The following is a 21,722-nucleotide window of genomic DNA, read 5'->3' on the forward strand; positions in this document are numbered from 1 at the left end:
GAACTAATAATGACTTAATGGGAAAAGACTTCCAACTCATTCCTAGTCATTCTGAGTTAGTCGCAGGCCAAACCTTTCCCCCCTCCTGCCTGTGTCTGCTGCCTTGTCTCCAGCAGGATGGTGCCACAGAGAATGGTTCACCTGATTGCTCTTGCTGTGAGAGTACCCGTGGAATTGCATAAGGGAATCTTCCAGTAGCCGCTGAAAAAAACGTGTGCTGTTGTCTGCTGAGCAGGGAGCAGTCTGCTTTGATGCTCTAGATGAGTTATGGGGACGGAGCCGTGTTCTGTTTTACGAGGGTCTGTCTGATGGTGCATGGGCTGTGTTCGCAGCAAAGACCAGACAGGACGTCTTGCTTGGGTCAGAGCAACACCTCATTAAGAGGATGTTTGTTTGTGACAGTAGTGAACAGCAGACTCCAGGAGTGCCAGGTGCTTCTCATTAGAGGGGAGGGGAAAGTCTAGGACGGACTGTCGGTATCTGACCACATGCACAACTCATCTGGGAGTTTCTGATGTGGTAAAGCCTGTCTCCAAAGCCTGGGAGGGCTCTGTTTTTCTGCAAGGAGCACATTTTCCTAGCCTCTTGCCCTTCTGCATACACTTTTCTTGATCTTTGATCACCCCCATGGCCCCTCGTGCACACACCGCATGTCCTTTTCACCAGCAGGAGCGTGGAGTTGAGTGTGCTGGACCACAGCCCAGGTCCTGGCTGTATTGTGCTCCTGCAGACGCACCAGGCAGCAATGCTGAGTGGTGCAGGGTGATTGTTATACCCTGGAGCGCTCTCACATTTTTGGAATACTTAATATTTTAAAAGTTTACAAGCCTACTTGTAAGCGAAGGGCCCACTGTCAATTATTAATCCCCCTGGCTGGTATGGTATTGCTTGCTCCCTGATGGGGAGCTACCAGGTTTCGTCTTTCGGAAGGAGGTAGCGTGGAGGAAATGCCATTGGTCTCATCTGCAGGGATTTCCCTTCTTGCTGGTTTGTCTTTCAAAATCAACGCTGCCCAGAAGTACCAGAACAGCATGCACTCCAGCCTGCCCTGTACTTAAGGGGTTTGTCATGTAATTTCTTTTTCCCTGCTGTCGGTGCCCGTCTGTGTGTACCACCCACGGAGACAGATGGTCTCCTTAAGCTGCTGAACAAATTTTGTGGCTGTGAAGATACTTTTATCTTCAAATGCTGGGAAAAAAAAAAAAAATCCACCCCCTCAACTTTTGACGTCCGTTTCTTGTGGTGAACGATGAAATACAAATATTCTGCAAAGGAGTGAGCTGTGTGCCCTTTAGGAGAAAGGAGGAGGCTCACTTTTTGTTAAAAGTGCAAGAAATTGTGAATTTACAGTTCTTTTACTGCACAATCAAATAATATGTCTAAGAAAACTGGAAGCTAATTCCCAACCCAACCCTGAAGGAATAAGGAAGAGTTAATAGGGAGCAGGGTGGCAGTAAAAGAACTTTTTTTTTTTTTTCAGCTGCAAAACTGAAGGCAATATTTTCACTTATGACTTGATTACCCGCCCAGCACTTGCTCCCCTTAAATGTAGCTCTGTGCTTAAATTCCCCTTGTGCCTTTTAGGTCAAGTGGGAGCCTCAGCTGATGCTTCGGGGAGAGCTGTTCCCCAGCTGACAGCAAAACAGGCTCCCAGCACAGCACTAAGGACCTCAGCTGCGGTTTGGGGACTGATGACCCTGACTTATGCTCCTCACATCCTGGTAGAGGGTCATCTGCATCCTTGTTGAATTTTTGATGCTCAGCTCAGAATCATGGACCGTGTCCCTGCGGTCCCAGTGGTGTTTGTAGGGTAGCTGGGTGCTGGCTTTAAAATGAGGGGGCTCTTGCTTGTGCAAAGCCCGCTGGTGTGGAGCTGGGTGAGGGATGTCCTGTGGTGGAGGGATGCTTGGCAGGGAGGGCTGGGCTGTAGTTTGAGCTGGATCTCCTCTGTGTGCAAGGGTCTGCTCGCAGGTAGTATCAGTCTTGCCTCTTCAGGCCTGTCCTTGCAGGCTTGCAGGGAAATAATGCTCCAAGAGAGAAGTCCTAGAAGATGTTGAAGCTGTTGTATTGACTCAAATGGCAACCTTCATTCAAAGTCTGGCCATGTTAATCCTGTCTCCTGCTGGGGTAAGAGGTGGTCCTCTTTCCTGAGGGAGCACCCTGCCAGGCTGCTGTTGGGACAAGGGCTGAATACTGCTGTTCCAGGGCAGCAGCATCTAAATGTGAAGTCCTACTGCAGCACTGAAGTTTTTCTGCCAGTAGAAGCTTTGAACACATTCTTTCTGTTCTTCCTTGGAACTGAAGTTGCATTTCTTAGCCTTCACTTAAAACCCTCACCCACCCTTGGTTACTTCATAACTATTAATGTAACTTGAAGAATTCCTTGTCTAAAGACTCTGGCCTTATTTGATGTGTGGTCAGGCTTTAAATTATCTTTTGAAAATGTAGACTCTTACAAACTTCTTGCCATACCTGCTAGTTCCTGCATATTTTTTCTTGTGAGGCTCAGACTAATCAGAAGCGTAGCATACATGTATGCTGGAAAGAGGAAATGCGTAGCTGTCGTGGATTATGCTGCTCCCAGGGACTGGACGTGGTAAGCCAGGGTACCGTGTGTTGCTGGCTGCTGCAAGGTGCCTCAGAGCTCGACTTGGAGGCTGATGGGTGCCCTGGAGCTCAGGGCTTGAGAGAGTCTGGTGTTTCATCCCTTACATCCCTTGCCTGTGGGCTGAGCTCTTGGCCTTCTTCCACCTCCTGTGTTCAGAAGGTGAAGCACACCTTGGTGTCGTCCTGTCCCCCCGACTTGTTTGAAACTCCTTAAGTCTTAAATGTAATCTCAAGTGCGTAGAAACTTTTGGAAGAGGTTAAGCCTCCCTCATAAATACTCGGTACAGCCCTCAATTACGTAAATGTTTGATTGTAGTTTCACATCACTTCTTAAACTAATGCTGCTGCTGAAAAAAAATTCCCCATCAACTGTCTGATCCTTCCTCACCTCTCCCAAAGAAATCTTGTCTGGTTGCACAGGGATCTGAATGGTGGGACGGATCGTTTATTGTGTAGCTTTATAGTTTGTGTGTGTGTCTGTCTTCCTGGATTCTTTAGTCCAGCTCAATTTCTGCAGTCTTTTAAACTGCCCTTCTGGTGCTTAAGGGTTAAATGGGCTTGTGGTGGCAGAACAAAGGTGTGATGGGGCAGAGGGAACAAGGCAGGGCAGCATCCGCTCGTGGCGGTGATGGTTTCGTTGGAAGTGGTCCTGGTGCCGCCTGCCCGAGGAGATGGGCTGTGCACGTGCATTACTGCAGTCTGCCCTCAGAGCAGGAGCAGTCCTGGGTGGCACGTGGCTCTGTCTGCAAAGGTGTGCTCCTCTGCTGAGCTGGAGGGAAGGAGAGCATCAAGTCCTTGCTGCTTCTCCCCTACCCAGCAGGCTACAGGGGACCAGCTGTGGCCCAAACGTGACGGACAGGTCCCATGGCCCAGGCCACATCCTTGAAGGTGCAGAATCAGACATGAAGGTGCAGAGCTGGACACGGTGCACCCTATGGCAGATTATCGTGGACTTGGTGTGGAGTCAGATTGCCAGCTGTGACACGGGACTCTTGAAGTTATCATCTTGAGTCTTGTGGGTCTCTTTCCAGGCCCTCAGTAGTCTGCTCAGCGATGGAGATGTTAATTGTGAGATTGACTTCAGCAGTGTCCCTGACTCTCTCAGATCAAGTTGGGTGCAGACAAGTGGAGCCTGCTTGGGCTGCTGGCAGCTGGGTGCAACACCCATGGGTGCCTGGGGAAGAGCTGGCTTGCCCTTTCTCTGCCAGCACCTGTGTCTGGTGTGCCAGTATCTGCTGTGCTGTGCAGGTTCATGGGGACAGCTCAGCAGTGGCTTCCTCCCATCATCTTTTCACTTAAGTTGTCCTCTTTGTGCTCTTCTCTCACTGCCCTCCTTCCCAACCCGCCAATTTGCTCAACAGATAAAGCACGCCTTTCACAGCTTTGGTTTTGCTTCAGTGTGAGCAGATGGTAGTTATTTGTGTTGTTTTTATTTTTTTTTCCTAAGTAAGCAAGTTAGTATTCTCACTAGTTCCCATGAGGATACCCCACCACTTTGCAGAACGGTGGCATGGAGGCAGACTGCTTGGTGTGCCGGCAGCGTGCTTGGAAAACCCATTCCTGAGCTCTAGCACGTGGGTCCAGTAGCTGCTGCTCTCCAGATCCGATTCAGCTGCGACCGGCTCCTGAGGGTGCTGGGCTGAGCTTGTGGTGTGGGTGTCTGGCCAGGCACTGGTTCGGTTCACCGTGGGTGTCTGGGACATGGTGGATGTTCAAGGCCAGGTTGGATGAGGCTTTGGGCAACCTGGTGTAGTGGAGGGTGTCCCTGCCCATGGCAGTGGAGTTGGAACTAGATGATCTTTGAGGTCCCTTCCAACCCAAACCATTCTATGATACGTGGCTGGGCGCGGGCAGCTCCTTTGCTCTCATCCTTTTTTTCCCTGCGTCACAGCAGACCCTGGGGCAGTGAGGTGCTGGTGGCAAGGGCTCGCACTCTGCTTGATGAGAAGGTGTCACCTTCGCCCGTTTGAATCTGTCGTACGTGGGCAAAGGGAAGTGTTTGTCTCTAGTTTGAGAGCTGTTGGGGCATTTGCATGTGGTTATTGGTGTCTGAGGAGCTGGTCGAAATCCAGCCCAAGCTGTTAGTGCCTGAAAGCTGCTGTTGTCCACTGGCTAATCCGTGAGCTGTACCGTTTGGATTCAGTGGTTCTGCTGGGTATCTGCCTGGGGAGTGTGTGCTTGAAAACAGCCCCCCGCACGCACACGCTGTTCGTCTTGGAGAGACGGTCTGGGCGTAGGAGGACGCAAGTGGTTTGCTTTGGAGCTGGCTCCCTCGGCCCGCTGGGGGGAGAGGTTCATCACACCGTGTGCCCATGCTTTCACAAGCTGCTCTTTCAGATGCAGCCCCTGAAGCCGCTCTTGTGGTGCACTCACGTGCCCGTCCCGACGGATGGGCTGAGCTCATCGGTGCAACGTACCTTTGCCGCGTGCCAACAGACTCCCCTTTGCTCTTCTGGGGGAGGGCTGGAAGATAGAGCCTTTCTGGTTACCTGGGCTGACCCCTTGCAGTAAGACATCCTGGGATTGCACACGGTGAACCTGGGAAGAAGTTTAGGCTCAGCGATGGTTCAGGTCTTTCCTTTCTTGTGACAAGAGTCCCCTGCCTCCCATAGGAGGCTCTTCTGGTGCTCTGGGACCTCTGTTGTTTCTAAAACTCACATTAGACTTTTGCAGCTTGTTTCTTATTTCGTTTTGTCTCCGTTGCATATGTCAGAGGTGGTAAGTGTCCCCATGAGCTTCGCCTCCCTTGGCACTGTATACCATGAAATGAGATGTTTGCTGTGTTACTGAGACAGAGAAGCGTGGTGCTGCCTTGTTATCCGACCTGAACACAGCAACTGTCTTTTCCTGGTAAATTGTATTATTGGACCTTTTGGACCACTCTCCGAGTGCAAGAATTGAGCTCTCTTCCTCCTCCTCACTATATATTATCACTAGTGTCTTGGGTTTTTGTCCTGGCTAATTATACTGGCTGCCACCTTTAGCTGTTGGAAGTGGAAGTGAGGGCAGTGTGGCTGTTGGGAAAGCATTCATTAAAATTTGAAGTTCTACCAATAAAGGTGGCTGGGAAAAACAGTCAGCCCATGTGCTGGTACCCTGAAGGCCAGTTAACTTCCTAAAGTATCAGGCCAGAAAGTTTCTCGGAAGGAGAACTGCAATGGGAACATGCCTGTGGGTTTACTGGGGTTTTATAGCTACTTGCTAAAACTTAGCACTCTGTACTTCTGTAGCAGCATCTTCTTAGGACTGGCCTGGGAATACTTTTATAGGGTTTTTCAGGGAGGTTTAAATAAGTAGGTTGTTTGGGTCATATGACGTAGAGTGGATTTCCCCCCTCCCCCCCCCCCAAGGTTTGGTCATACCCTCTTGTAAAATCCTCTATTTTAAAAGCTCCTGTTTCCATACCCACAGCTTGTATTCCAAATAAAAATATTAGAACACAACGGCAATGTTAGTAGTAGATTTGCAGAGGTCCTTTCCTTTTCTGTCCATACTGGAGGATTTTGGCTACGCTGCTATTGAGGAAACAAACAAAAAAACTCAACTTGAAAATGAATCCTGCTCTCCCCTTCTCGTTCAGAAAATCTGTATGTTGAAATCCCTTCTGCATCAGCAGCAAACTACTGTATCGCTCAGCTGCTGTGGTGATTCTGCTTCTGGTTTTTGTCTCACAAAACATGAGAGTTGGCGTAGAGTGTGTGTGTTGGAGAGCGCTGTGTCTTGGACCATGCAGGGCCAAAAAGGGGAGATCTGCAGCTAGAAACCGGGCTGGTGCTCTCCTTAAACTTAAAATTAAATTCCTGTTATTTTACTTTATTTTTATTTTTTTTAAAAGGCTAAGAGGGGTGATAACAGAGGGGGGTTGGTTCCTGCACAACGCTGGGACAAACCCTGTGTGTGTGTTTGGGCTCCGTATAAATTGCACCATTAATGGACGGATGTTTGCTTCCTTGGGGCAAGCAGCCATGCTGCCATCATGGTGACAACCCGTTACTGTGCTGAGGTTTCCCTCCCGTCCTTGATAAAGGCTTGACCTTGACCTTGCAAATTCTCTCCCCTGCCTCACCAAATGCCAGAAGTCAGGTATCTAAAACAAACTCACGGCATCTTGGTTGCCTGGTGCCGGTTCCGGGGAGGTGGAGCTGCTTGGAAGGACAGCGAGTACCAAATCGCTCATGCTTTGCCATCTCACAGGAGATGGCCCTTGGTGTGGCCATGCTGTCTGGGGAGCGTCGGACTGGGAAGCCTGCACTATGGTAGGCATAACAGGGTAGCAAGTCCGTGTAGAGGGTGGTGGAAATACCTTCTTTAGAGACCCCACCTGCAGTGCCGCGTTCAGCTCTGGAGTCTCCAACAGGAGGAGGATGTGGAGTTGTTGGAGCAGGTCCAGAGGAGGGCCATGAAGATGATCCGAGGGCTGGAGCACCTCTCCTATGAAGACGGGCTCAGAGAGTTGAAGTTGTTCAGTCTGGAGAAGAGAAGGCTCCGGGGTGATCTTCCAGCAGCCTTCCAGTACCTAAAGGGGCTACAGGAAAGCTGGAGAGGGGCTTTTTACAAGGACGTGTAGGGATAAGACAAGGGGCAACGGCTTTAAACTGAAAGAGGGGAGATTTCAATGAGATCTAAGGAAGAAATCTTTTACATTGAGGGTTATGAGGCACTGGAACAGGTTGCCCAGAGAAGCTGTGGATGCTCCTTCCCTGGAATTGTTCGAGGCTGGGTTGGATGAGGCTTTGAGCAACCTGGTGTAGTGGAAGATGTCCCTGCCCATGGCAGGGGGGGTTGGAACTAGGTGGTCTTTGAAGTCCCTTCCAACCCAAACCATTCTCTCATTTTCAACAGGGATGTTGGTGTGGAAAGTGTTTTAATTTCTATTGTCTATTTCCAGTTTTATTTCCAAGGCTTCAGTCCTGGTGACTTTGCTTTGGAAGAGCAGTCAAGTTTGGTGAAGGACCAGGAGCTCGAGCCCCAGCTCTGCGCCTAGCAAAAGAGTATGTGAAGAAAAGAGGTTTTCTGGGAGGGAAATGTGATTATAGGGTGCTTTTGGGAAGGTGCAGTTTTCTGAGTCTCTTGGATGTGAGCTGACAACACTCCTGGAGAGTAAGAAGTGTTGTGGATGAGTAGCTCAGCACTCCAGGAGACCTCAGCATCTCGGGCAGTAGATAAGCTTGATGCAGTTGTAGGCTGGAGACGGCTGGTAAGGCAAAGCTGTCTCTGCGTGGAAGGTGGCTTTGTGCAATCCTTGCTCAGGTTCTCCTTGAGGTGCCAAAGCTTCCCAACTGCCTGCGGCATGTATTGCGTGCACCCAGAGACCTTGGTTTGTTTTGACGCCGTGTCTGTTTTGGAGAACATAAAAAAAAGATGTTGTTTGGAGGAGTGGAGTCTGTGTTGGAAACCATTTGACCAAATAACCTGAAGCTTCCTCAGCCCTCAAATTAGCACAGTGGTGATCAGGCCGCTCTGAGTATCCCTGTGGATTTTTAGGTGTGTGGTTCACCCTAAACTCCGATGCTACAGGATTTGCATCCATAGCAATGTAAGGAATTGGGTGCTCTGGTAGCAAGCAGCTCTTTCTGGGTGTGTTTTTATATCTGTATCTGTTGCAAAAGCGTGAGGTGCTCCTCAGCCTTCTGTGATCACCAACAGCAAGCCGATGGTAGGCATGGTACCATCGTTGGTGTGGTACCATCACAGGCTACGTTCCTAACTTAGCAGGAAGCACTAAAAACTGCTAAAACGGCATGAACGATGGCTGCTGCATCCTGCTGGGTTTGACCAGCATGTCCAATGGCAACTCTGAGCATCAGGGGGGTGGCTTTGATCTTTTTTTTTTTTTCTTTTTTTTGCTAACCCTTTCCCACCACTTCAGGATACTCAAAACCATTTTCCTAGAAACTGGCAGAGCTCAAAAGCTAGGATTTTGATAACGTAAGCAGGCTTCTTTTCTTGTACTTGGCTTTGGTATAGCACTGGCTCGTTTTTCCTAGAAATCCTCAAAAAAAAAAAAGCCAGTTTCGGTATTGCTGTAGCTATGTCACAGAAGGCAAATACAAAGCCAAAATGGCCTCTGAGCTACAGAGTATGGCAAGATCTCAAATCTCAAAATCCTGTATAGCAGCGCAGATTCAGGCAGAACTGTTCCTGACTTACCTTTTGAGAGGAAAAAAAAAAAAAAAATAAAAAATTGGCGATAGTTGCTGCCTTTGTGTCACGAAGTCCCCTCCTCTGCTTCCTGGGCTGCCCTGTAAAAGTTAATTCATTACCGTTTGTAAAGGGCTGCGTTTCTCTGCTGCCAAAAGCCACGGAGGTCCCCTCTGCTTCTGTTGGATCTGCTTGTTTGCTTTCCTGGTTGGCAGCGTGCTGAGACATGGCCTTCTTCAGGGTAGTAATAATAATAATTGAAAAAAAAAAAAAACATGCGAAAACAAAATAATAATAAAAAAACCCACAAAGCAACACTCCAACCACACAAAATGCAAAGCAACAAAATGTAGAGCCTTATTGATATTGCCTACAAGGAAAACTGGGTTTCCAGTAGGTCACTGGCCTGTGCAAGAGGTTTTTGTTTGGTTTTTTTTTTTTCTTTGTCATAGGTTTTCTGAGCCTGAACTGTTCCATAAAAGTGCTCTTTTTGTGTTCTGGTTACAATGCCTGAAATATATCAGGCTGCCAGATCCTCTCTGTAGGTCACGAGGAGGATCCTCACTCTGACCTTCTCCGAAGAGGCAATTAAGTATTGAAACTTTCTGTTCATTTTTCTTCCTGCCCCTCCCCATTCTTTTAAAATCATAAAGGCGAGGAGAGCCTTGGTTTGCTGAACGAGTGCAGTGACCGACACGGTGCTGAACTCCTGAGACGCTCCTGCGAGGAAACAAACCTCCGAAGGTGGGCTCGGCGAAGACCACCGGTTTCCGTTTCCATTGGAGCTGGCGTGTGGGTGGAGAGGAGCTTTGCTGCAGCCGCTTCGCCTTGCTCGCAAGGCAGCAAAATCCCCAAAAAATGGATTTTTGTTGGGAGGCAGCAGGCTGCCTTAGCATTTTGCTTCGTTCCTACTCGCTCTTCAGGGCAACTTCGGATGCTTGGTTGCTTGCAGTTACCCTCCTCCTCGCACGTTGAGTTGGACAAGGGTGTTGGATCCCTTTCTGCTGGGCTTGTGACGGCCGTGCCTGTTTCGGAGCGGGGTTCTGTTGCTTTGGAGCTCCCATGTGGGGCAGGGCTGGCCATCCTGCGCCGTGCAGGGTGAGGCTTCCCCTTGATGTTGGTGAAGAGCTTGAGCAACACAGCCCAGAAGGCTCTGATTCAGCCTTCTCCTTGCTCTTGCTAATTATTGTGACCTTTCTAATTTTCTTGTCCACAGCATCTTCTCTTTATTTTTTTTTTCCTTTCCTTCAAAAGAGAATTTGAAAGTTATGGTCCACCTGTCTTCCCAACCTGCTATGCTTAGGATGGACTACATGGGCGTCAGAAATGGGCTGTTAGAAATTTGGAAAACTGATGTTTAATCACAATTCTCTCCCTAGAGAGCAGACCCTCTGTGTGACTGGGGTATCTCATAGGTGGGACTGAGCCTGTACTGGATTTCCAGCAGCAAAATGCAGCTGGGCTTTAATTTTCAGGGAAATGATGGCTGCTGATTGCAACGTAAAAGCTGTATCATGTTTGGATTTGGGGCACGTGTGCCAATGAATTGCTGAGGTGGGTTACTTAGTGAGGGGATGGAAGGGGTGGTGGGTGGGGAAAGCTGGCATCCTGATGATAATGGTCTCTGTGGGGTCCAGGAAAAATGTGTGGGTATTAAAAGAAATTCTCTCTCCTGTGATGCGTTGTGCTTTGTCCTAATAGAGCTAGTTGATCAATGGAGCACCTCCCAAATGTTTCCCACTGCTGGGCTGGAAGTCCCAGTGCTGCCCGAAATGAGCACAGTATAACTCTGTTCAATTTTATCTTCTTGTTTTTAGTTGATGCTAGTTTTCCAAATGTTGCATTTAGAGATGAAACTCTGCGGAGCTTTATCTTCCTGGGAAGCAGACGTGGAAAAACTCAGTCATGCCTGAATGCAGTCAGAAGAGGGAATATGTGCTGCCACCACATGACTTCTTTTACGAAATTTTGGTTTTAAGCTGCAGCAAATTCACGGTAGAAATGAGAAGTTTGGCAGGGAGAAAGAAACCAACTTTCACTTGTTCTGTGTCACTGCCTACATGTGTGTGGCAGTGGGTCAGTCTGTACTCCTTTGTTAAAGGAAGATTATTTCCTTGATTAAATAGTGGCTTTTTATTCCTTATCAGTAGCTGAGTGCTTAAAGGGGCTTGCTTTTAACAAATCTGGTACGAGGAAATACGAAGGACTGGCACCTGAAAAGTTTCTTTCAGATGCTCTAGCCGGATCCAAAAGACCCACCGAACCATTGGAAAGATGGAATTTGCATCAAAAGCTAAATTACTTGTCTTAAAGGTACACAGCTAGTGAGATAAATGGTGCTGTACCATAATACTGACTGGTGAAGGTGCACAGTGAACAAGTCTGGGTTTGTTCTTCTTTCTCAGAATCTCATGAATGGGCTGGCATCTACGCTTAATTCACTGGTCAGTGGGAGAGGGGCAGCTGGAGAAGGAGGATGGCAGAGGGGGCGTGTGTGTGTAAATTACTGGGCTGGGGTGCAGAAGTTTAATATTAGCACAAGGCACGGGAAAATTAGAATCACTCCTCTGGGAGTGCACCTTGAATAGGTGATAGTGCTGAGAATCGAATTTAGGTCTTAATTTGTTCGTGTCTTATTTTCCCACGTTACCATCCTCGTACTGTTTTCTTCCGATGTTGTAACGTGTGTGAGAACACTTGGTGGCTTTCCTTAGGAGAGGCTTTGCTGGTGAGCGTGAGCTTTACAATTAGCTGGCAACAAACGCCTTGGCAGTTCCCTTATTGTTTTTGTGGGTTCAAAATGAAATTAAGTGTGGGTTCTTGGCAAACTCCAGCTGGCTTGTGTCGGAGATGTGGGTGATGTGCTGAGAATACTACAGCCAGCCGGACACCGTGCTGGGGCACGGAGCCGGAGCAACATGGAGAGAGCTGTGTCCCAGACCCTGCGTGGTGCATGTTGGCTTTTTTTTTTTTTAAACACCATAGTTCTCTGGCTTGTTTTGAAATACCGTCCTGTTTGTTAGTAGCAGTGCCTACAGACATCTCTCAGTCGTCGAGATGATTGCAAAGGAAGATACCTCTGGCTTGAGCCTTTGCTGCTGCTGCCGCGTGTGCTGTTCTGCTCCCCAGTGTCATCATCTTTTGTAGAGACATCCCTTCAAAGGGAGGGAGGGAGTGTGGCTGCTCCTTGTTCCGTCCCTTGCCTGGGATTTAACAAGCCATACCGAGGTAATCCTTTCTCTGGCAGCTGTACTCCTCAGGCAGCGATCTTATCTTGCTGTGAAAGCTGAAGAGATCGGGCTCTCGTCAGGGCTGGGATGGAGGAGATCTGAGGAGCTGCGAGGTGCGGCTGAAAATGACTCAAAGGGAAAAGCATCCATCCCAAGCCAGTCCTTCCATCGAGGCCCGCCAGCTACAGCAAATCCAGTGCCATGCTCCGACCCTCAGCCTGGGCAAGGTCTCTGCTTCGCAGCTGGAGGCGACCTGAGCCCTTGTTCCGTATTTTCCCCTACTGCTTCAGTTCATGTGCTGCTCTCGTTGGGGGGTTTCTCATCGTCCTCCTATTGAGGTGATGGCAGAGACATTTATCTCGTGTCTTAAATGAGATTTCAGGTCCTAGGGAGAGTAATTAATATTCTGGGTATTGCACAATTCTGTGGGCGTGACAACCCTGTTCCAAATAACGTGATTATTTCTTGCTTTTCATTCATTTATTTATTTATTTAAAGGAAACAAAAGAACTTGTTGCATTTTGGGGGGTTTTATCTTCTGTTTTTTTTTCTTTTCTTTTTTCCCCCTAGCATCCAGCGAGCTGCACTGGTGGTTCTGGAAAATTACTACAGAGATTTCACAGTCTACAACCCAGCCTTGTTAACAGCCTCCAAATCCCGTGCAGCTAAGCACATGGCTGGCCTGAAAGTCTACAATGTTGATGGTAGGTGAGGTGAAACCTAGTCTCTGAGACTGGGTGGGATAGGGAAGGGCTGGGTTGGCTTTATGCTTTGTTATGCACACATTCTCACCTTTTTGCTTTGCCAAATCCTTGTCTCTCGCTGGAAATCTTCCTAACAGCGCTGAGTTTGCTGATTCCAGATGACTTTTCAGATGCGTTGAGCCCACAATAAGGCTTTTGTCTTTGCCAGGTGAAACGGCCAAGCTTTGGGTCAGGCTTAATTATTATGTGGCTTGACAAACGCTTTTTGGCACTGCTGCTTGTTTCAGGCAGCCTCTGCTTTTTGTCACCCTTGGGTCATCTCCTTGGCTGTGCTAGTACAGTAAACACAACTTTTAACCTAAACAAGTTCCTGAGTCGTTTACTATGCCACTTCCACAGGCAGCCTTCAGGAAAGTGAAGGAGGTTGACACCAAGGTGGGAAGAAGCAGCCACCTTAGCAGTAAATCAGCCATGCCCAGCTTACGCATGTCCGTGCTCCCAAGTCATTGCAACGCTAAGCGGTTCATGGAAATTCAGAGACATAACTATCTCTCCTGAGCTTTGCCCTACTACAAACCTGTTCCAGACTTTTGGGCATTAAAGAGGCCTGTGGGAGGATGGATGGGTGGATCCCTGCGGACACTCAAAGCAGTGAGAACTGGACATAATCGTTTAAGCCCTAACAGTGAAAGCTAGGCTTGATAAGCAGGGTGTGCTCAGCCATCACAGCCTTTATAAAAGAGCTCGTTCCTTTGATGGAGCTGCTGGAAGTTGTGCAGGGAAGCTTTTATGGTGAAGGACAGATGAAGTCCTGTGACAAGATATGATAATGCACACCCTACCCATGAATTAGGGTACCCTAATTACCCTACCCCTACTTAGCTTCAACAAGTCAAAATGCAAGGTCCTTCACCTGAGTCGGGCCAATCCTAGGCACAGATACAAACTGGGCACAGAATGGTTGAGAGTAGCCCTGAAGCAGAAGGATTTGGGGGTGTTTATAGATGAGAAGCTCAACATGAGCCGGCAGTGCGCTCATGCAGCCCAGAAGGCCAACCGCATCCTGGGATGTATCAAGAGAAGCGTGGTCAGCAGGTCAAGAGAGGTGATTCTGCCCCTTTACTCTGCTCTTGTGAGACCCCACCTCCAATACTGCATCCAGTTCTGGTGTCCCCACCATAAGAGAGGCATAGATTTGTTGGAGCATGTTCAGAGGAGGGCCACAAAGATGATCCAGGGGCTGGAGCACCTCTGCTATGAGTCCAGGTTGCGGGACCTGGGATTGTTCAGCCTTGAAAAGAGAAGACTTCGGGGGAGACCTAATAGCTGCCTTCCAGTACCTGAAGGGAACCTACAGGAAGGCTGGGGAGGGACTTTTTACAAGAGTGTCCACTGATAGGACAAGGGGAAATGGGTTGAAGTTGAAGGAGAAGAGATTTAGATTAGATCTTAGGAAGAAATTCTTCAGTACGAGGGTGGTGAGACTTTGGAATAAATTGCCCAGAGAAGTTGTGGATGCCCCTCCCTGGAAGTGTTCAAGGCCAGGTTGGACAGAGCCTTGAGTAGCCTGGTCCAGTTAAGAGGCGTCCTTGCCCATGACAGGGAGGTTGGATTAGATGACCTCTAAGGTCCCTTCCAGCCTGTGCCATTCTATGAATGAATTCTATGAATTCCTTGGCGTTGAAAGGCTTTGAGAGCTGGAAAGGAGAAGGGACTGAAGGGACTTAGCTGGGCAAGGTGGCTCTGCATGCAGGGTGTGGAGACCAAAATATGAACAATATCTGTCACATGGGAAAACATGAGACGTGATTGTTTTACCTTCAACAAAGCTTCAGTGTTTGGGGTGGGGTTTTTTTTTTTTTGTTTTTGGTGACTTCAGAAGTTTCAAAGACCTTATTCTAAGTGTTTCCCCAAGCCTGATGCAGCACTCCTGAGTCTGTAAAATTAATTGGAGGTTTAGATCCTTTCAGTGAGATATCCCCATCCTGACAGAGGAAGGGTGAAGAGAAGCAGTGAGGAGGGAGAAGGGTGGGCTTGCTCACCATGTGTCCTGTGCTGCCTGGAGTGAAGAAGCTGTCATATGGGAGAGAATGAGTTGAGTTGGAGAGGAGAAGCTAACAGACTTGCTCTGCACTTTTCTAGAGGTGAAATCTTTCATTCTTTCACTCTCAAGGAGGCCTGGTGTGTGGAAAGTGAGGGTTTCCTGATCCCACAGGTGTCTGCCCACCGTGCAAACCCAACGTCCCGCCAGGCTGGCTGCAGGACATGCTGTTCTGGCTACTGCCTGGCTTGTCTTCTCTTGCCCTGCAGCATCTCTTTAGGAGGTGGCTGGGTCTCTGTTCCTGCAGCACCTGCTGGGACGTTGGGACTCCCGGGCTCAGAGGAAAAACGGCCAGTCTGGTAGCATTAGTAGCTTAGGAGCTGCTAGCTCGCAAAACTTTGGAAGAGAAGGAACCAGAAGCAAGCTCCAGATGTGGCTGGCAGGCCTTTCCAAGTGTCAAGCTGACGATCCTGCAAGGGCCTGAAAACTCGTGCCTTCACTTCTGGGGCAGTACCAGTTCCCTGGGCTGTTCCTTGCGCGATGCCGCTGCCTTTGTGGACGTGGAAATCTCAGGCTTAGAGGCATGTCCTTAAGAAGTTTCCCATCCATTTAACAAAGCAGAGTGTAGTTCTGGCTGCAGCCTACCCTGTTGTCCTCACAGTCTCTTACACCTTCCATATGAAAAGACAGTAACGCTATTAAGGCAGACACTAATTTGTTGGCAGCTTTTGTATTTGATACTGGAGCAGCCAGGAAGGAAAAACGTCTTGGTGTAATGTCTCTTACCCAGAATGAGGAGGCCCACCTTCCAGCCCAGGATTTTCATTGCCGGATGTAGTCAACAAGGCAAATTACAGTTCTGACCCATATTTGGGAGCTAGTGTCTCCCTTGAGTCATATCCTCCGTTTCAGGGCTGTCAAACAAAATCTGAAGCGTTTAGACTCTTGAGAAGCCATCTGTGTGAATGCTCCTCCTTCCCACTGCTGAGCTTCAGCCTTCTGTCTTGGAATCTGGTTTGTGCTTTTTAGGAAAAAATTGAAAAAGTTGCCCTGGCATGAGCAGAACAATTTTAAGCATGTCTGCAGAACTGATTGGCCTTAACCACTGCCAGCCGAAATTGTGAGCTTTCAGAGCAGTTAGTCAGAAAAGCAGCTCTTGGGAGTTTGGACACTGTCCTAGATCTCTCCTTTTTCCCTCTAGGTAGACCCACCTCTATCCTCTATCTGGATAAAAGGGTTGGTAGACTCTTCTGGGGCAATAATTTTTTTTTTTTCCTCCCCTCCCTGCTGAAACAGCCAGAGCTGTGAGCTTCATGGGGGAGCTGTGGAAGCTACCACTGCATTTTAAAGTCACTAGTCAAGGTTCTGTAGTAGACAGCTCCATCACTTGTCCGAGTGTTGGAGCAGACTGAGGCGTCCCTGTCCCTGTAGCTGTGTAGGGTCTGTTAACAGCAACAGAAGCTGTCATGGCAGGTGCTGCTCGGAGTGCCTTGAGAAGCTATTGCACATCTAGACGCCAGCCTACCCTATTTATTAGGGTAGCCCACCTATTTATTAATTGCAGGACTGCTGCTCTGACAGCATCTGCCCTTCTGGAAAACCCTATGCTTTGTCTGAAGGTGACCCTGCTGCCTCTGCATCCTGTTTTTCCTCCCTGCGTATAACAGTCTGGAGTTTGGCTTTTGCTCACTCATCTCCACGTCTCTTGTTGTTCTTGTGTTTGTCTTTCTCCTCTTGGTGCTCTCACACTGTCTCGTTGCTGAAATGTGTGTTCCAGCTGCCCTTGCCTTCAAACTGAAAACATATATACTGGGGGGTAAGTTGCATCCTTGGCATGTGCACCTCACCTCTGCCTTTGTGTACGTTGTGTGAGATCCTTCATCCTGACTAACTTCCCTCATCCACAAGCCAAAGCCCCCCCTCTAAGCCCATGCTGTCCAGCAGGGTTTCCATTGGAGCTCCTGAGGACCAGGGAAGGGTTTGTAGCCACAAAGCGCTTGTGACAGATGCTGCGGGGTGCTGCTCTGTCCCAGCCCCAGCTCTGTGGCAGTAACGTTGCCTTTCTCGTCTCCTTTTCACTCATCCCCACCACCCGAAGGTCCCGGCAACAACGCCTCGGGGCAGTCCCGTGCCATGATAGCAGCCGCGGCCCGTCGCAGGGACTCCAGTCACAACGAGCTCTACTACGAAGAAGCCGACCACGAGCGCCGAGTGAAAAAACGCCGTGCGAGGTAAAGACATCCCTTCCCTTGGTGCCATGAGGCTCGGGCGCCGGGGGCTCGCCGAGCCCGACGGGGCGGGGGGACCCGTGATGAAGGGCCAGGGGTTGGCTGTACATCTGTCACAGCGAAGGAGCGTACGAAACCCGGACACACGAGGGACGGTGACAGCTTGCAGCTGGAATCGTCGGAAGAAGGTGCATAAAGCAGAGCTCGTGTATATTACCCCAGATAAGCTAATGCAATGTCACGGATTAGGGAACAGTGACAAATCCGTAGTTACTTGCTGTAGGAAATCCCATTATTTCCCCATGCCCAGGCTTGTCACCTCAGCTCATGTAATCCAAGGACAGGATCGGTGCAGCACTTGATGTTGCCTGTCCATGGGTAAGGGGAATACTTGTGTTTGGAGTCAACTAAGAGGAGGGGTTTGACTGCCCTTTTCGATGAGTTGGGGTAGAAAGACGTGACCAGAAGCGGCTGTGTTTTATTTTGGATTTTATTTGTTTGGATTTATTTATTCATTCTGCCGGTCATGCTTAGGCTGCAGAGTTGATGCTTTGTTGAGGTGACCCGAGATAGTGCCTCTGTTTGCTCTGGAGCCTAATGACAGTTTGTAGTTAACATACCTAACGGTTTGAGGCAAATTGCTTACGGACAGGCACCCCCAAACTGAGCCGTGTTTGGAAGGAATGTGCCGTAACTGGAAGGAGCTGGCTTATTTTGTGTTTTCTTCTGGCAGTTTGTATTTCATTGGGAAAGTGCTGGCACCGTGTCCCCCCTGTAGCCTGCTTTGGTCTGACCTGTGCTCTGTAGCCACTGTCTTTCCAGCTCTCTTCCAGCCTCAGAGCAATAGGAACTTGAACTTTCCTTTCTGTGCAGCGTGATGTCCAAACTCGGGCACATCTCCCTTTCTTGCTGAGTTGGGTTAGAACAGCTGCTTAGTCAGAGGAAAACCATGAGTCACTAGAAGACCAGGCCAGATGTTTCAAAGGAGAAAGGTCAGGGCTGCAACAGAAAGACACAGGGAGATTAGGAACTGCTTTCCACCCCCACCGCCCCCAAGTGAAATTAAACGAAAGGAGCAGGGGTGAGGGCTTCTCGTGCTGTTCCTTCCATCTAGTCTGAACGCCGTGTGCTGTACCTCTGCTTGTCCTGAGGCAGCTTCCCCTGGCTTCAAGATGCTTTGGATATTGAGGGCCGTGTGGACAGTAGTTGGTGACCTGAGTGGAAATCATGTGTGAAACAAGTCCTGTCTGGAGGGACGAAAGAGTTCTGTTCAGTGACTTTTCCATTACTGTTTCTTTTTCCTCACTAACTGTGGTGCAGCCCCTGGCTTGTAGCTTAGCACTGGGCTAACGTGCAAGTGTTGTGTGGCATTCATTTGCCTTTTTGTGGTGTGGTCTTGGTGTTTGCTCACCTGTGCCAACGCAGGGATGGTTTGCAGAGGATGCTTCTAGCTGCAGTGTTAGGAGGGAAGGTGGGAGGCCCGTCACTGTTGTGCGGAGGGGTGCAGAGCAATCGTCCAGCACTGTGAGGTCTGTACCCAGTTGGTGTAAATCGGAGCAGACCGCAGCTTGTGAGCACGGAGAGTCATGGAGCAGCCTGTGTCCTGGGTCGTGCTGGTTTGTAGCCAGCCTCTTCCCGGCTCCTTGCCTGTCCTGATGGTCATGCTGCAGTACTGCATGCTGGGACTGTTGTTTTCAAAGACGTGCATTAAATGCAAGAGCAGCTGTGCCTTGTTTGAGTCAGGCAGCTGATGTTCATGCTGTGTTGGCAGAACCGAGTACAGCACTCCGGCTCGTAAAGTCTTAGTCCTGGTTTATGACCCTCAGTGGCTGGATGGCCTGGGCAAGGAAAGAAAAGCTGCTGTCTACCCCTCGAACTGTCAGTAAAGCAGATTTTCTGTAAGATTTCTGATGGCAGGCAGTGAGTCGGTGGCAGAGATGGGAACATGCGCTTGTAAATCCTGACTCCCAGGCTCTGCCTTAACCACAGACCCATCCTACTTCTCGTGTTGTGACTCTTGCCATCCCGATTTTCCTTCTGCAGGCTTGTGGTTGCAGTAGAGGAGGCTTTCACTCACATCAAACGCCTCCAGGCGGAGGAACAGCAGAAAGCTCCAGGAGAGATGATGGACCCCCGAGAAGCAGCCCAGGCTATCTTCCCCTCCATGGCAAGAGCTCTGCAGAAGTACCTCCGCACCACCCGCCAGCAACAGTACCACAGCATGGAGAGCATCTTACAACACTTGTCCTTCTGCATCACCAATAACATGACACCAAAGGTAATGCTTTCCCTAACGTTGGTGCAGGAAGGAGGGAGAAGGGGATGGCGCATCTGCGAGTGCACGCAGAACAGAAAATTGTTGGGGGAGGGTGAGTGGAGGTTTTCATAGTTGCTGTCTGTGATACGATCGGTGCATTGTAGGTTGCATCAGGTCTTAAAGGGAAGTAATGTTTTCTCTACAGCATCTTCTATCTCTTTTTACCTGAAAGTGCCTGTGAGATAGTTGTTCTCATATCTAGTTCAGCAAAAGGAGTACCAAAGAAGTGTCCGAGACAGTGACCTTGAGTCACGGGGAATTGTCCCAGCTGGCTCATGCTTCGTGGCATGAGGCAGGTGGCAATCTGCAAAGGACTGTTACTGGGGGCTTTGTGTCCCCTCTGCAGTGCTGCGTTTGGGACTGCTTCTAATTATCACCTAAACCCCTGCCTGTCTGACAGCGTTTCCAATTCGCAGGCTGTGTGGTCAAACGTCAGTTTGCTGCTTCACGCCCTGACTGTGTCTGTTGACTTGCAGACACAGAGAGGGACTGAACCACAAGGGAAACGTTCCAGTTCCGCTCCCACTCTCCACCTTCCTCTCTAAAAACACCTCGCAATCCCAGAGAAGGGTTAGAAACGCAAGGATTTACTCCTGAACACTTACCCAGGACGTACGACACTAAGAGCAGAAATGCTGTGAAGAGATGGGGTGTAGCACCCTCTCACTGGGATCCACCTGGGACCCCCCCCCAGGTATGCCCAGGAGAGTTCTGCTGCCGTTAAGGTTGCACAGGAGACTTTTTAAAACACAAGTGATGTCAAACAACATTCCCTGTTCTGCTTTCGTTTTTTTTCATGTTTGCAGCCTCAGTCAGGCTGCAAACATGGAAACCTCTGCTTTCCACCTTAGCTTGGCCTGAAGGAGGGGGGGGCCAGCTGTCCCATCTGCCTGTCTAGGACTGCAATTTTGGGATGGATCATGGGGCTGGTAGGGGAGAAATGACCTCTGCTCTCCTGAACTGCTGCCAGACAGCAGCGCTGACAGCAGAAGTCGGGGCTCTAACTTTGCAAGCTTGCTGGGATGGAGTGGAAGAGGATCGATCTTCTGGTGGTTGTCTTCTCCTGGCATCTGAAAAGCTGGGAGGGACTGGGGAGAGGATGTCTCCTGAAGCGTGGAAGCCGAAACAATTTGCAGCGTGGCAAGCCCGCGCTGGGGGAGCTGCGTCTGGGGATGGGAGGAGAGCATCGATGCGGAGTGCGTGGCGGGGCTGGCGCTAACGCGTGTCCCTCTCTTGGCAGGCGTTCCTGGAGCGGTACCTCAACCCAGGCCCGACCCTCCAGTACGACAGGGATCGCTGGTTCTCCAAGCAGTGGACGCTGGTCAGCGAGGAGGCGGTCACGAGCGGGTTACAAGATGGCGTTGTTTTTGTCCTCAAGTGCTTGGACTTCAGCCTTGTTGTTAATGTGAAGAAAATCCCCTTCATCAAACTCTCGGAAGAGTTCATAGACCCTAAATCTCATAAATTCGTCCTCCGCTTACAGTCTGAGACTTCAGTCTAAGGGATTTTGAGGGTGGGTTGTTTGGGGATTTTTTTTTTTTTCAATATTGTACTTTTGGGTTTTATTTCCCCAATGCTGACTGAAACTGGCAGATGATGGACCAGTAATATTTGACCATCTGCACTTTATTTGGAAAGGGGAGGGGGGAGTTGAGATATCTTATCTAGAAAGAAATATCTTAAGAGGCGACAGGGTGACTTGGCTCGGTTAGCTCAGCCTTGGAGACAGAACAGCTTTTTTTCCTTCCCTCCCCCCCTCCTTTCCAGGCATACTGGAAATCTCACACTCGCTCTTTCTCCGCACGGTTGCAACGCCGGTATTTCTGTTGGAGCGCTGCCTTACGCCGTGCGCGCCCGCGCTCTCGCCTCGCTGCTTTTGCTACCTGGACGTGTTTCTTCTTTTCCTCCTCTCCACGTGCCCTCTTCTGTCGGTGCTGGACTTGTATGAGCACAGCAGGATGGTTTTGCTCTCTGTGTCTCTGAAGTCTCTTGCCTCGAACTGGATCAGCCCATCTTGCAGCTCTTTGATTTTTTTTTTTTTAATTATATATTCTTTATTTTTTTTTTAACCAGTGCTTGTTAGTGAAATTGTACTGCGTGGCGCAGCACCCTGTTGTCTCTCACCCCCTCCCCTCTCTCCTGCTTGCGTCTCTCCTGGACGTTCAAGAGAGCATTGGGCACTCCCAAGGCTCCCTGTTTCTGTCCCCTTCTGACTGGTTTTTCTGAACGTGTTTCTCCAGCCATGGTTTCCTCAGGGTCCGCTTTATACCGCCGCTTCCTTTTGCACCTGCGAGGGCTGCGTATCCGCACTGGGACAGGGCAGGTAAGGAGCTGGCTCCTCCTGAGATAAATCACGGACCCTCCCTACGCCTGACAGCCTCTTTGAGGGGAAGGAGGGTGCAGGCAGGAATGCACCCCTCCCTCTCCGGCCGGCTTCAAGTGCATCTGGAGGAA

At 49.5% G+C, this 21,722-nt stretch overlaps 1 protein-coding gene across 2 annotated transcripts in view; it reads left to right on the forward strand.

Annotated features, from left to right (window-relative positions):
- Positions 1 to 20,790, forward strand: part of VANGL1 (VANGL planar cell polarity protein 1) — a 32,858-nt gene extending 12,068 nt beyond the window's left edge. Inside the window, exons 4-7 of one of the 2 annotated variants that reach the window (XM_086616923.1) lie at positions 12,549 to 12,682; positions 16,822 to 16,954; positions 18,995 to 19,229; positions 20,509 to 20,790. In XM_086616923.1, coding sequence (XP_086473049.1) covers positions 12,549 to 12,682; positions 16,822 to 16,954; positions 18,995 to 19,229; positions 20,509 to 20,769 — 763 coding nt within the window. In that variant the 3' untranslated portion in view covers positions 20,770 to 20,790. Of the gene's footprint in view, positions 1 to 12,548; positions 12,683 to 16,812; positions 16,955 to 18,994; positions 19,230 to 20,508 lie in introns of both variants that reach the window. The other variant, XM_086617009.1, reaches the window with a different exon arrangement.
- Positions 20,791 to 21,722: the final 932 nt, after the last annotated feature.

The sequence above is a fragment of the Tauraco erythrolophus genome, chromosome 1 (assembly GCF_009769465.1).
Source record: "Tauraco erythrolophus isolate bTauEry1 chromosome 1, bTauEry1.pri, whole genome shotgun sequence".
NCBI lineage: Eukaryota > Metazoa > Chordata > Aves > Musophagiformes > Musophagidae > Tauraco > Tauraco erythrolophus.